At 41.7% G+C, this 14,113-nt stretch overlaps 2 protein-coding genes across 2 annotated transcripts in view; one reads left to right on the top strand and one right to left on the bottom strand.

Annotated features, from left to right (window-relative positions):
• Positions 1 to 258: 258 nt before the first annotated feature.
• AQP11 (aquaporin 11) lies at positions 259 to 13,251 on the bottom strand. Its single transcript, XM_014887378.2, has 3 exons — positions 12,657 to 13,251; positions 8,485 to 8,601; positions 259 to 1,682 (listed from the first exon to the last, which is right to left on the bottom strand). The coding sequence occupies exons 1-3, from the start codon at positions 13,249 to 13,251 to the stop codon at positions 1,630 to 1,632; spliced, it is 765 nt and encodes a 254-aa protein (XP_014742864.2). The 3' UTR covers positions 259 to 1,629.
• Positions 13,114 to 14,113, top strand: part of PAK1 (p21 (RAC1) activated kinase 1) — a 97,751-nt gene continuing 96,751 nt past the window's right edge. The window contains exon 1 of the mRNA XM_088159232.1: positions 13,114 to 13,315. The gene's annotated coding sequence lies outside the window, so the exon portion shown is untranslated. The remainder of the gene's footprint in view (positions 13,316 to 14,113) is intronic.

The raw sequence follows: 14,113 nt of genomic DNA, 5'->3' as shown, positions 1-14,113 counted from the left end.
AAAAGGATCTGCTTTAGAAGCAGAGTAAGGTATAAAAATAAGTATTTTTTCAGAGGATCACATCTTTTCAGTGCTGGTGTGTGGTCCTTGCCGTGCAGAGTTTTAACAAGGACAAGTTTCCTTTGGTAGATCTACTCACCCTATGGTCGAAGAGCTGCTGAATGATAACCCAGCAGTTCTAGTTCTCTTCAGCATATTAGCAGGCTAATTTTTTTATTATTAATAGCTGAATACAGGGTCATGAATAGGACTCTTGTATGTAAAGCACGTTCATACAGTTGACTTAATTTTGCAATATAATCTTACAGGTACTTTGGAAAAATAAAACGAGAAAAGATTTTATTGCAACAAGGAAGAAATTACATGGAAATACTTATTTCTCAAATTCTTGCAAAAAATATAGTTGACAATAGTAGCTGTTAAAGACTTCATCAGTTTACTGTGAAACCCCCCCCATCTGATTCCCTTTCTCTTCAAATATGGTTTGTAAGGTGACTTGGATGATGAGGTGAGGGACTGAGATCTTTGTAGAATTAGTTAACCATCTCTCCTTTCAAACCAAGTAACCATAAAAAGAAAAACGTAATTTACTCTTAAATTTGAGGAGTATATTTTGGCATGTTTAAAAATTAAGCTGCAGCCAGAAGAAACCTTGTGCTAGAAACAGAGCTTCAGAGGGTTGTACCCATCAGTGGTGTTTGCCTCAGCTGAGGCTATAAAGGGCATGCCTGTGTATGTAGCTTTCCTGTAGTTTTTATCTCTGTTATTCTCCTGCATTGCAGATTCATTTGTTTTTTAAAGAAGTTAAGAGCTACATAAAATCAAGGACAAATTGGAGTACTGCATGATTCATCCCTATATACTGTGTATATGTGAAGAGGCAGAAGTAATTGCTGATAAAAGGTAGAGGGTTTTGCCTAAAATGCCATTTGATGTGTGTGTCTACAGAATTTTGTGGTATTTTATTACTGTTTTTTCCAACCAAGGTAAACATTCAACAATCTCCAATGGGACAGAATGGAACAGAGCCTTCCTGGAAGGAAGGGAGGGGTTACTTACCTGCACTCAGGTATTAGTAAAACAATGTTGTTCATACATTGTTGTCATTTTAATTTTGGTGTAGGGTGCCTCTAGAAGAGAGCTGTAGAGACTCTTCTAGGAAGTAGTGTAGCCTTTCTTCCTCTCAGAGGTAGATATATGGCAAGTAAGAATATGATGATGTCGGTATAAGAAATCTTCAGCTCCCTTTTTGCAGGTGCTTTCAGTGGGAAGAAATCCAATAAAATCAAACCTTGAAAGGACGGGGTATTTCTCTAAAATTAGTTTTGCATGCTAATAAAGGTCAGCAAATGGCACTTACGGCTAAAGTGACAAAGTTTGCGTTTTAAAAGTCCTTCACATTCATATGGCTTAACTGAAAATGGTGGCAGATATTCCCAAAATCCCAATATGCATTTACAAAATAATTATTTAATACAAAGTGATAAGTCAAATATTTCAAACATGGAATCTGAAAATACAGCATAAAGATGGTATGGAAGTCTGTCAACAGTTCTCTGAAAGCTTTATGTCTGGAGATGTTGAAAATATCTTTTAATGTAGTGTTCCCAAATTTCAGGATTTGATGTCTCAAGATATCTGAGGAAAGAGTTCATCCCATATAAAAGCCACAAGTATTGTACCTGAAATGAGAAGTTACAGAAAAGACCTTTATTTAAATGCATTTGAGAAGGACACAATACTGGTATGGAAAATAAACATTATGTTCAAGTATTTGAGTGTCTAACACAATACAACAGTACTTTTTGCAAAGGAAGCTTTAACAGGCTATTCAAGTGCTCCCTGTGAGTTAATAGTCTTGTTTTCCTTAGTATGGTTAATGCTTTGATCTGTGTAAGCCAAACCAAAGGCAGAGTTTGGCTGGCTGAATCCAATGCAGGCACCTTCCTGTTCCTGATCAGGGCTCCTTTCTTTGTAGCTGGATGTATAAATGACTGAACCAGCAGCTTAACCTCCATCCCTCATCTGAGTGTGTTAGCTGTATCTGTTTTGATAACCGTGTTTTGATAACGTGATTTTTAGGTGCTGCCAAGTGGGTTTAGGATAGTGGGCTTTTTTTTGAAGATCATAGTCAGGATTTATTCTGAAGCTGCAAAAATGGTAACGTTAGAGATAGTGTATGATTCTCACAAAGAAACTTCTATCTCAAGTTGTAAGGGACCCATAAATCCAAAGGGGATCCAAATACAGCTTATTATGAACTTTTTTTTACTTTAGGAAAAAAAAATCAGTTTATTCTTTCAGAGACAAAGAGGATCCTGCTTGATGGTGCTGCCCACATGTAAGCTTGTATTTATGAAGCTTCTTATATCACAAGAAAAGCTTATTGAAAGGGATTTTGTTTAGTCCAGTCTGCCACTCAGTGCAGGACTTTGCCTATGCTGGATGGGTCAGTGAGACTTTCCCTGGCTGAGTCCCAATAACCCCCATGCTGGAGACTGTAGCCTTCCTCCAGGAACCTAATTTCAGTATTGCTGCACCCTTCCTCCTGAATGTTTTCCTGGAGTCTAAGCTGAACTTCCCATGCCCCTGTTTGTGGCCTTGCTGTTATTTGCTGCCAAAAAGAACGGTTAATCTCTTGTAACTACTCTTGAAATACTGCTTGAAACACTTAAGCACGCTTAAAACACACTTTCACCTTATTTTTGCAGCCTAAACAAGTCTGGTTCCTTCAGCCTGCCCTCTTAGATCAGGTACTCTAAGCCCTTGGTTGTCTTTGTGGTCCTCCACTGCCTGGATCCTTTTTTGACACATTGCTCTTGAACTGGGGGATGCCAAACCACCCATGTTCCATATGTCACCTTACAGGCATTGAGTAGAAGGAGGTAATAATCACAGAATCAATTTATTTGGAAAAGACCTCTGATATCACTGAGTCCAACCTGTGACCAAACACCACCGTGGCAGGAGACTATGGCACTGAGTGCTACATACAGTTTTTCCTTAAACACCTCTAGGAATGGTGACTCTACCATCTGCCTGGGCAGATCTTTCCAATATCTAATCATGCTTTCAGTGAAGAAATTCTTTCTAATGTCCAGCCTAAACCTCCCCTGGCACAGCATATGCCTATGTCTTCTCATTCCATCAGTGATTGCCTGGGAGAAGAGACCTCCCCTACTCCAGCTGCAGCCTCCTTTCAGGCATTTGTGGAGTGTCAGAGTCCTCCCTGAGCCTCTTCTCCAGGTTAAACAACCCCAGCTCCCTCAGCCACTCCTCACAGGACTTGTGGTCCAGACCCTTCCCCAGCTCTGTTGCCCTTCTCTGGATCCGCTCCAGCACCTCACTGCCCTTGCTGAACTGAGGGGCCCAGAACTGGACACAGCACTCAGGGTGTGGCCTCACCAGTGCTGAGTACAGCTGAGTCCAATCACTGCTCTGGTCCTGCTGGCCACACTATTGTTGATACAGGTCAGGTGCCACTGACCTTGGCCACCTGAGCACAACTGGCTCATGTTCAGCTGCTGTCAACCAGTATCCCCACGTCCCTTTCTGCTGGGGCACTTTCCAACCACTCTGATCCCAGCCTGTAGCCCTGCATGGGGTTGTTGTGGCCAAAGCGTAGGACCCAGCACTCAGTCTTCTTGAATCTCCTTTTGTTGGTCTCAGCTCACTTCTGCAGCTTGTGGAGATACCTCTGCAGAAGTGCTGCTGAATCCCAAACTGCTGAATCATGTGCTTTGTCTTGCAGAGAGACCAAACTGTTGTGAACAAACTTCAGGTCACTGTTAAACATATTGGGGAGTATGAACTCCCAGTACTGACAGCAGCATACTCTGCATGGTATTGGCCACCAGCCAGGTATCAACCCATTGACTGTGACAGTTTGAGGTCAATAGTTTAGCCAATCTTTATTCCATCTAACAGCCTTTTTGTGTGTCCCCACTTTGAACCAAGAACGCTGTGGGAGGTGGTATCAAAAGCCTTACTGAAGTGAAGGTACCCTACATCTCTGCTCCTTCCTCATTCCCATATGCATTCATCACAGAAGGCAACCAAGCTGGTCAAGCATGGATTATCCTCACTAAGTGTGTGCTGGCTGTTCCTGTTTATCTTCTGTTGTTTGTATGGCTAGAAATGGATTCCAAGTCTAGATACTCCACCATCTTCCCACTGACTGAAGTGAGAAAAACTAGCTTATGGTAGTTGGCTTCTCTCTCCTCAAAAGCAGGCATAGTACTAGCACGTTTCCCATTGGCAGGAACCTTCTCCAACTGTTGTAACTTCTCATAAATGAAGGACAATTCCAACATTGGCCAACTCCATCTTCATTTCTAGGTGAATCCCATTAGAGTCAATGGATTCACAATCACATATGTTCCTATTTATTGCTTTCTTTCCAAAACCTTACTGATTTACACAGAGGTTTGGGAGCAAATTTTGCTTGAGAAGACTGAGTGGTGCCTCTGCCTTTTCCATGCCATCCATCACTAGGCTGTCTCCTATCCACCGATGGACCTGCATTTTTCTCTGGACTTTTTTTGTGATTAGTATATTTGTAACTCTGCATGTCCTTGCTCTTAGTTCCAGCTGAGCTCTAACATTCCTGACTGTTTCCAAGTGCCTGTGCAAAGCTCTTATACTCCTCCTTTGCTGCCTGTCCCAGTTTTAACTTCTTACATGCTCCCTTTGTTGTAGGGAAGCTCTTTGTCTAGCCAGCAGGGGAAGGCTTTTTGTCCAAATTCCCAGTCTAACACCATGTGACAGATTCCTTCTGCACATCTAAATCTATTACTGAGCTCTCATGAGCTTTTTCTAAAACTCACCTTTTCCCGTTTATAGCAGCTTCCAAGGGAATTACTGCTGACGTAGCAATTCCCTAAATAAGCAGAATTTTGTTTTGGAGTCCAAAGTCTGAACAGCTCTGCTATTAACCTTCCTAGTCTTCCTCTGCACCCTGAACTCTTGTGAGGACTACAACCCAAGTGGCCACATTCAGGACCCATTCTTCTCTGTAGACAGCTCCAGTTGAGCATTGCCACTCACTGGCCCTTTAGTATTTGGTTTAGACATAATTACTGACAGGAACTTCATGGATTGCATCCACTCATTGCATAAGAGTTTTCACTCTGTCAGATGATGTCTGTGGAGCTGAAAACCCCTAATGAGGACTGGGGTCTGGGAATAGGAGTAGTTTGTTTTCAGTTGTTTGTTGAAAACCCCCTTTGCTTCGAAGTCCCTGAGATACTGAACACTTCACTGCACACGGACTTGGAATTCTTGTTTCTTTGATTAAGTGTTCTGAACTTGCTGGCAGCCTTAGAATAGCCTCTCCTCTGAGCAGAAAGGTCAAAGTTTCACCTGTTGCATTCTCCCTTGCTTACCTCTTCCATTTACATCTACTGCCAAGTGGCTGTTGTGGCACTTACTTTCTAAGGAATAGTATTAGTCTTTCTAGCAAAACTGATCTAAAGGAAGGAGCCTTGATTCTGGTTTTATAGTGTTAGAAACATAGCAGGAGGCTAGGTCAGGCTGGATGGCTTGGAGCATCTTGGTCTTATGGAAGGTGTCCCTGCCCCTAGGAGGGGGGTTGGAACTGGATGGTCTTTAATGTCCCTCACTCTACAATACAATTCTGTGATATGCTAAGCTGGCACCTGTCCAGGAAAGAGCATTTCATTTTATTGACCTCATGACTATCATACCACCAACTCCTCCATTCATAGCTGCCATCACCCTGGTAACTGAAAGAGCAGCATTAGCTCAGTCCCCATCATTACATTTGGTATAATCATGCCTGGACAACTAACATGAATTCCTTTGGCACTAAAACAGAAACCATCTTTGTTCCACTGGTACTTATTGAGTCTGTGTTCACAGTGCAGAATTTAGGCCTGCCTGTGCTAAGTTATAAACACTTGCTGGCATCTATGTTTATTGCAAGAATTCAGAGTTTAATGCTGCTGGAGAATCACCTTCATCAGAGCATTGGTGAAGCCATTTTGAAAAATGAGTAATTAACTACAGCTTCAAGATTAAATTCTTGAAAAACCATAAACCACCAGTAGATTTGTTTATCCTAAAATAAAACTTCATTTTCATCCTTGTCTTGTCAAAGTGATAATCAATCTTCTTCTTCTTTCAAGTGTCCTTTCTAAGAACATTGTTTACAATGTGTGTACAACCAGATCAGGATTCAGTTATACACTGAACACTCTCCATATCCTTGCCCTCGTGGATTTTTGCTACAGCCATAAATGAGAATATACTGCATTTTGTACTGGCAATTTTAAGTTCCATGATATGTTAGTCCATGGCTCTACTGTGAGGTAGCTATTACAGCAAAACAGAAAAGCACCCCTTCTGAAAGGGTTTCCCAAAGTAAGAACAAAGTAATTTAACCATCTAAGAGGCTGATGCTGGAAGAAGTAAGATATCAGATTAGCATATCATTGTGACTCTGCCAGTTTCTAGGAAGTCTGAAACAGCATTTCTGCTGACACATGGATTCTGAAAGTAATTTTTACAATTGAATTTAAAATATCTCTTCCCTCATCTTTCATGATTCTGCTTAGAGTTTCTCTCCACAAGAATTTATCATCATAACAGGTAATTTTCCTAGATGCCTCATCATTTTGTCCAATCATGAAAGAAAAAAATTCCATTCCTATTATTTTCTTATTTTCAAAAAGTGTCTGAAAAAAATCCCTTCATGTTAAGATTTATAGATCTGCACTACTGTGTTCATCAATTCAGTTTTCAAATACAGCAATCTCCTTTATACTTTTACCTCAGACACTATATTTGTTTAGAATTCTTGATTTATAAGGTCTCTTAAATGTATCCATGAAACATCCCGGTTCTGTAACAAGATAGTTTTATCACTAATAGATTACTCAGTCCTACAGGTGATCCACAGATCTGAAATCTGTCACTAAATGTTGGCTACAGAAGTGACACTGTGCAAGAAGTGATGTGTCCTGAGTATTCACATCTTTACAACTGCTCAGTCTGGAGGAGTTCCTTTCCCTCATAAATCTAGAGACAGCATTCAATGTATTCTGTACCTATATTCTAGATGTTAAATAATGACAAACCACTGTTTATAAATTTTTATAGAAATGTAACATTGCTCCCTAATCACATTCTAAGTTCCTCAAGTCATGGGTCCATTTCAGTTAACAACTGTTGATTTTCTTACACCAAAAATCAGCTGGAGGTTTTCTGCAAAGCTGTTCTGCAGGTCATATCTTGGCACGTAAGTAAAACAAAGGGTTTCAGAATGCCTCCCATTTCTTTAAATCACTTGCCAAAGGATTAAATCCCACATACTTATAACCTGAAAAATCTTTAAATGATTATGAGGTTGGAATCAGTTAATGAAAGCTAAAGCTGAACTGTGGTCTGTAAGAACCCAAACAATGCTGATCAACTTTGCCTATGACATTTTACTAACTACTCAGTGAACAGTTATCAAGCTTACTCTATTGTTCAGTCATCCTGTTTAGAGATCTAATTCAACGAGATTAAAGTGAATTTTAGTTAGGTTTAAACTTCTGTCTTTGTTTTGAGCTGACAGAAAGTCAAGGCAAGTAGAACATGCAGAGACGTGAACTCAAGAAAAGGAAGCTTTTGGTCATAACAGGAGCCCTTTCCAGTGTTTCCTGTATATATTTTACATCCTGTTGTGCCTTCATTCCTGTTCTAATAGGATTAACAGTCATGAAAGAAGTTGGGATTAGCAGACTGCTTCTTTATATACCCTAAGCAGAAAGCTCAAGATTTGTAGGGACCAACTGTAAACAAACAAGAGCATGACATATCACATGGAGCATTTTCATCTGCACACAGCTAGAAGTCAAAATCAATAGCTTCCAAATTAAAACCATAATTTAAGTTAGAAAAAATACTTCTTATTCTTAAACTAAGAGCAGACCGTGTCCAACAGTGACTAGGGGAAAAACACAGAATGAGAACTGCGAAGTTTAGACACTATGGGGATAAAAGATTCAATAACATAAAAGTGGTAATTCAGAAAGCATATTTAAGGCACTGTCCCAATACCTGTGGGTAGGGGTTTTTTTAAATTTATCATCCCCAAGTTTTTGTAAACTGTCACAAAACAGGACGGACACTGTGTGGTAATCAGTATGTTTCTCTTTTCTAAGTTAATCAGGCTGATATTTACTTTCAGGTAGGGACCACATGATCTTTAAAGATCCTTCCCAATCCAAATAATTCTATAATTCACTAAATAGTGGATAGCAAGGACTCTACATAGAGCATTAAAAAAACTTTAAAATACACAGCCTGCATTTGCAAAATGAAACCCAGATTCTGAATTACTTCAACACATGTTATAATTTACTATTTTCTGGATTTATTTAACGCAAAAACCTCTCGAATAAAGAACATTTATTTCTTGATTTATGAACCATGTACTAAGTAACACTTTCTCAAACACATACAGTATTAAGAACTTACCTAAGCATGGTGCTATCCAATATACTAGTGAGTAACTCAAAAATTTGTCATAGAAACAATCTGCATGTAATGAAAAAGCCAGTGCTGGGTTAAATATTGCTCCTGTGAGATTTCCACCTGCAATAAGATGTAAACAGCATGAAATCAAACCATCTTTCTTAATATTTACTTTAGATTCAAATGCACCATACTACAAGAAATGTACACCCTGCAAGAAAATATATTAGCAGAAAGAGCTTGAACACGTAAAACTCTTCTGAAGTTATTCACCTGATGACACAGTAAACAGTTTAACTGTTTTCTCAAAGGCTTTAAAACATGTGAAGTGTAAGCTATAACTTCCTTTATCTCTTTCTAGCAAATATTCTTTACAGAGATAGGTCTGGCTAATGCTGAATGTTTCTATTGATAATGCTAGAAGCTATTTCCGTATCACGATTTTAGAGGAGACAGAAATTACATAAGTCATTACATTACAGCCTCGTGCCACATTAAACATATATGCAAGATAAAAATCTGTCAAGTAGTGTTCTTGCTAAGATGACCTTTATATTTTCTTATAGGAATACTAATATTATTATAGCAATGTACAGAATGTTAAGATTTTCACATGGTATAAGAACTGTGGGAAAACTCTGTATGTCGTTCAAAGAAAAGAAAAGCAAGTGCCACTCCACTGTCTTGTAGAAGGAAGCCAAGCATCTTCCCTTGCCTCTGATTTCAGATGTAAATGAAGTTGCCTAAACATTTTCTAAATAACAAGATCCAAACACATTACACTGGGGACTAAATTGTAATTACACTGCAGATGAACCTGGAGCTAAGTGTTTTAATTCTGACATATGTTTTTCCTCTCATTGCAATTCTGCAGAAAAAGCATTACTCATAGCTAAATTACCTGTATTCCTGTACTGTTAGTTACTTACCACCCCATACCTGTTTTATCTATTAACCTGTTCCCATAAAATATTCTATAATTGCATCTATATAATTCCTTACAGCTTATTCTTGACTTCTCCCCAAATAAGCTTGTATGAGCTTTGAACCCACCCTTTGTACAAATACCCTGCTGCTGTAATCCTCATTTGCTATGACTGTGCAATCATTTATCCAAAGTTTTAGTAAGGTCTTTGTCATTGTCTTTTTCTGTATTTCTCTTTCTATTTTCTCTTTATTATTTCTTTTACTGTTGTTACAGTTCAGGAAAATTTTAATCTTTGTTTGCCTACTCAGTTTACTGTGGTTCTACACTTGTTCTCAAGAATAAGTCAGATTTACTGTGCAGTCTGTTTTTCTGCACACTGACATATTAGCAATGTCCATGGTTGCCAGGAAGCCCAGCTACAATAATTTACTTGGCTTTAATCTATTTATGACTCCACTGCTTCTGCTTTTATATCCACAAGCATACAGTTGAAAGCAGAATTCCACTCTCAGGATGCAGTTGATGAACATTAAGCATTAGACAGAGTTTTAACTGCTGTATTTCTTCAATATTCATTACTAATAACTACTGGAATATCAACCATAGACCAGGAGCACTACTATAATCTTATTTAAAATTATTCATTTAACACCTCAGTCTGTGTACCAGAAAAGACAAATTATTTTATGTCAGAAGAAGTGTAATTTCTTTGATGGGATGCGCATAAAAACTTTAAAAGGAGAAGTAATGGCACACAGTGCATGAGAAATTTTACCTTTTTGCCTTTATTAAAGGCAAAACCAAAATTAGGAAGAAACAGAATTAAAAATGTGTGTCATTTGTACCTTGTTAGGCTCAGAAAAATTTAACCAATTTCATATGATTCTGACTTAACTGTAATGCTGCCTGTAAATGAAAAAGCCCTCAGAAGGTGTATTTTTTTAACCCCTAAGTACTTTCCCAAAGGTATTATACAAAAATATTCTTTACCATCTTGTATATGGTCTGCATACTTAGCCAATGAATCATTATTAAGGGTAAAGACATAGTGTAAAGATATAGTGTTGGGGTTTTTTTTCTTTATTTAGTAGAAAAAAGAATGAAGCAGTATTGGAGCTTTTGTGTACAGTACAGTACTACTATAAAAATTTGGTTTGTGCAGGGCTAAATGTAAAAAAAAAAAAAATCCAAATATTTTTGAATATGAAAAAGTGTAAGAAAAACAAAAGTAACAGCTTGTAATTTTGAAAATACTGTATAACCTGATGTTATTTGTTGGAGTAAGGTGCATGGCAGACCTATAAACAGTAAACAAAGAGGTGCAGAAGATTTCCTGAGAATGATCCAGCCCAGCTAAATTATCCATCTGTCATCACAGCCTGCAGATGAGAACTCACCCTGCTGGAGGCCACTATTTGTGACACCTGATTTGTAAGTGACTCTCCCTACTGTGTGTAAGAAGCAGAGGTGGTACAGCCATGGTTAGGGCAATGCCATGAGATCCACAGGATATATGGGATATGTGCAGCAGACATAGTCCATGGCCACTTAGCAGGCTCCTCATTTCTGTCTCAGCTGTGACAGGATCTGAATATCTATATCTTTTTATAGTAGACAAGTAGATTGCAGTTTAAAAGAAATGCAAAGAGAAATGTCCAGGTAGCACAGGGTGTTGTGCACACAACACAGAAGAGGCCTGAGGTTTCCTAGAAGTACGTGCGGATCGATTGCACCGGAGAGTCCCAACAAGCCCTGTTTTATGGCACAGAAGGGCACTTGATACACTCAGCTTTCACATGGCACACACAGCCTTCTTCTGCTAGAAAAAGATAGGAACCTGGCCACTGACACTGGGGTGACTTCTTTGTATGGATTAGCTAAAAGAAAGGCAGTGTGACACTTATTATTTTATATGACTGTTTGCTAAGCAGGAGAAGAATGTTAGGAATCAGGAATCCAGATTTCTATGCTTGTAGAAGAGGGAGGAGGATACTTGGCTACACTTCCACCAAGCAGCTCAGAAATATATTTTATGTCCTCAAATGCACTGACACCTTGTTTCTGCTTTTAGAAAGTAGTTCAAATTGCTAAGCTAATTCTCAAAATTTCCCATTGACTTTTATCTTTTTGGTATTAGCTAATTTCAGCTAAAGATAATGAGTAAAGATTTTTACATTACTAAATCTGAAAATGTGACCGTATAGTGTTTTAGATGCTATTATGTTAGATAGCATTTATACAGCTAAGCTTTTAGGACAAGGCATCGATGACATCCCAGATGTTTGCAGGTGAGAAGTGATCTCCCTCTCTCAAAGGTTTTTGCTAATTCCCTAAATGACTTTTTCTGTGGTGGGGGCACCTTTTCACCTCTCCAAGCCACACAGTCTCCTTGCCAGTAGGAGAAGGACTCCCTGCAGGGCAGTCCTCAAGTGACCAAACACCTGTTGTCACTTCGGTGGGGACAAAAGGGAACATCAACAGTCAGAAGAAAAAAGTTCAGACTGATTCCCCTCACCTCTCCCTTCCCATTGGTCCAGAGAGGATGCACAGGTGACAACATCCCAACTCTGGGAAGCACGAGGTGACAATCAGGTAGCGAAAGGCAGGGATACGGACACACATGGCATTACACACAAGGGAGGCTCTAATAAAACAGGCACCTATTTTTTCCCCCTTTTTTAACATTCGGTCTCATGAGGTATTATTTCTGTTTGCATTCCACAAATAACTGTTCCCGCTTCTGATTTAAGGAAGTAGCTAAATAAACTGCACTGATACGAATTATGCATTATTTAAATGCAGAGTTTCCATATTACCAGTCTGTACCCTGCTGTTGCTCAATCAGCACTTTGTCCTGATGCAGCCAGCGGTGCTCTCCCAATGTCATTTAGTAATCAGAGCACATGGTATGAAATCTCTCACGCTGTATAAATAGTTGGATTATGAAACAATCCTTCACTGAGTTATTTTAACACTTAGCCATATGTACTTGCAAACCTGACATCACTTTAACTGCATAACTCATTTCATTCTTAACCCCATACCTGCCTGGAATGCAACCAGGCAAACTTTATATAAATGTCAAATGAACTTTGCATACGTAGGACGATACATAAAGAAATCATCAAGGAAAGTGTGATTTAAGAAAAAGCATTTTGCATCTTAACACTTCTAAGAAAACAGTAAGAACCGCTTCCATTACAACTTCATTGCAGGAACAGAAGAAAAAAAAAGTAAAAAGACTAACCTGCATACACGAGCATGGTGATGAGAAGAGCAATCAAATGGACTCTGTATTTGGGACTAACGCTTTCGGCTCGCAGGACGGCCAGCTGGAAAACGACAGAAAAGAGCAGTTCTATGCAGAACGCCTGCATCTCTGTAGTCTGCATGGGGCTGGTGCAGCCCTGTGAGAGCGCTCCGAGATGCGGCTCTGCCATCTCCAGACTCCAGATAAAGTGCATGAACACTCTGGCGAGCACTGCAGCCACGAACTGAGCGGCGATCTTGAGTCCCCCCATCCGAGGCGATGTCCCGCCGCCCCACATGGGCTGCAGGGTGCCGCAGGGATTGCATGCGCTGCCGGCGAGGGTCAGGCCGTGCAGGACGGTGAAGCCGTAGGTGAGGGTGAGGGCGGTGTGCGGCTTCGGCTCCACGTTGCCGAGCAGGCTGAGCTCGTTGGTGCAGGCGCAGATCTGGAAGGTGCTGAACATCTCCACAAGGAAAGCGAAGAGGAGCGGGCGGGAGCGCAGCCGGCGCCGGGCCAGCCTCCGGCACAGCCCCACGGTCCCCACGACGCCGGACATCAGCAGCAGCGAGCTCCCGACCCCACCGACAGCCATGCCCGGAGCTTCACAGGCCCGAGGGCTCGCCGAAGGTCCAGCCCCAGCACCTGCGGGGGAGAAAGTAAGCAGGAGAGGGAGGGAAAATGTCCCCGCTTTCCCTTGGAGGTAGGAACCAGCCTCTGTTCCCACCTGCGAGGAGCCTGACTCACCCTCCGCCCGGCGGAGCAAAGGGCAGGGGTGAGGGCAGGGGGATCCCGCTCCCTGCCAGGGCACGGGTTAGCACAGGGAAGCTCTCTCCCTGCGGTGGAAAAGCACGGGGAGGGCAGCGGGGGCAAGGGGGCTCTGCTGCCCCCTCAGCCCCTCCGCCACGGGACGGACCGGGCTCCCCTGTCCCTTCAACCTGCCGGGGGACAGGGAGGGGAGGGAAGGCCCAAGCTCTCGGCCGCGGGGGAGCGGGAGGGGACCGAATTTGCCCGGCGGGACCCGCGTTGCGGTGCGTCCGTGTGTGCGGGAGCGGTTCCAGCCCCAGCGCGGAGCCCGGCGCGGGCTCGGCCGCGCCGCCCCCTCCGGCGGGCGCTGCGGCACCGCGCATGCGGGCGGGGCGCTGAGGGAGCGGGGGGCGGGCAGGCGGGGCGAGCTCCGCGGGTTCGGGCTCGGCCGGGCCGGCACCGGCACCGGCACCGGCACCGGCGGACACGGGCCCGCTGTCCGCGGAGATCACAACCCTCGCCCCGCGGTCGGCAGCCAGCGAGAGAGAGAGACACCGGTTATTTAGAGTTGCGCAAGCCTGTGTGCTCGGTGGTGTTCAGCAAAAAGAGCACGCCAACTATCGGAACTTTTTTTACAATTTAAACATTGTAGCACACAGGCATTACAGAATCACAGAGACAATTAGGTTAGAAAAGATCTCTAATATGAC

Source organism: Sturnus vulgaris, chromosome 2, assembly GCF_052056855.1.
Source record: "Sturnus vulgaris isolate bStuVul1 chromosome 2, bStuVul1.hap1, whole genome shotgun sequence".
In the NCBI taxonomy this organism is placed as follows: Eukaryota; Metazoa; Chordata; class Aves; order Passeriformes; family Sturnidae; genus Sturnus; species Sturnus vulgaris.
The sequence above is the reverse complement of the archived record's forward strand: the minus strand, read 5'-3'. Positions and strand labels throughout refer to the sequence as shown.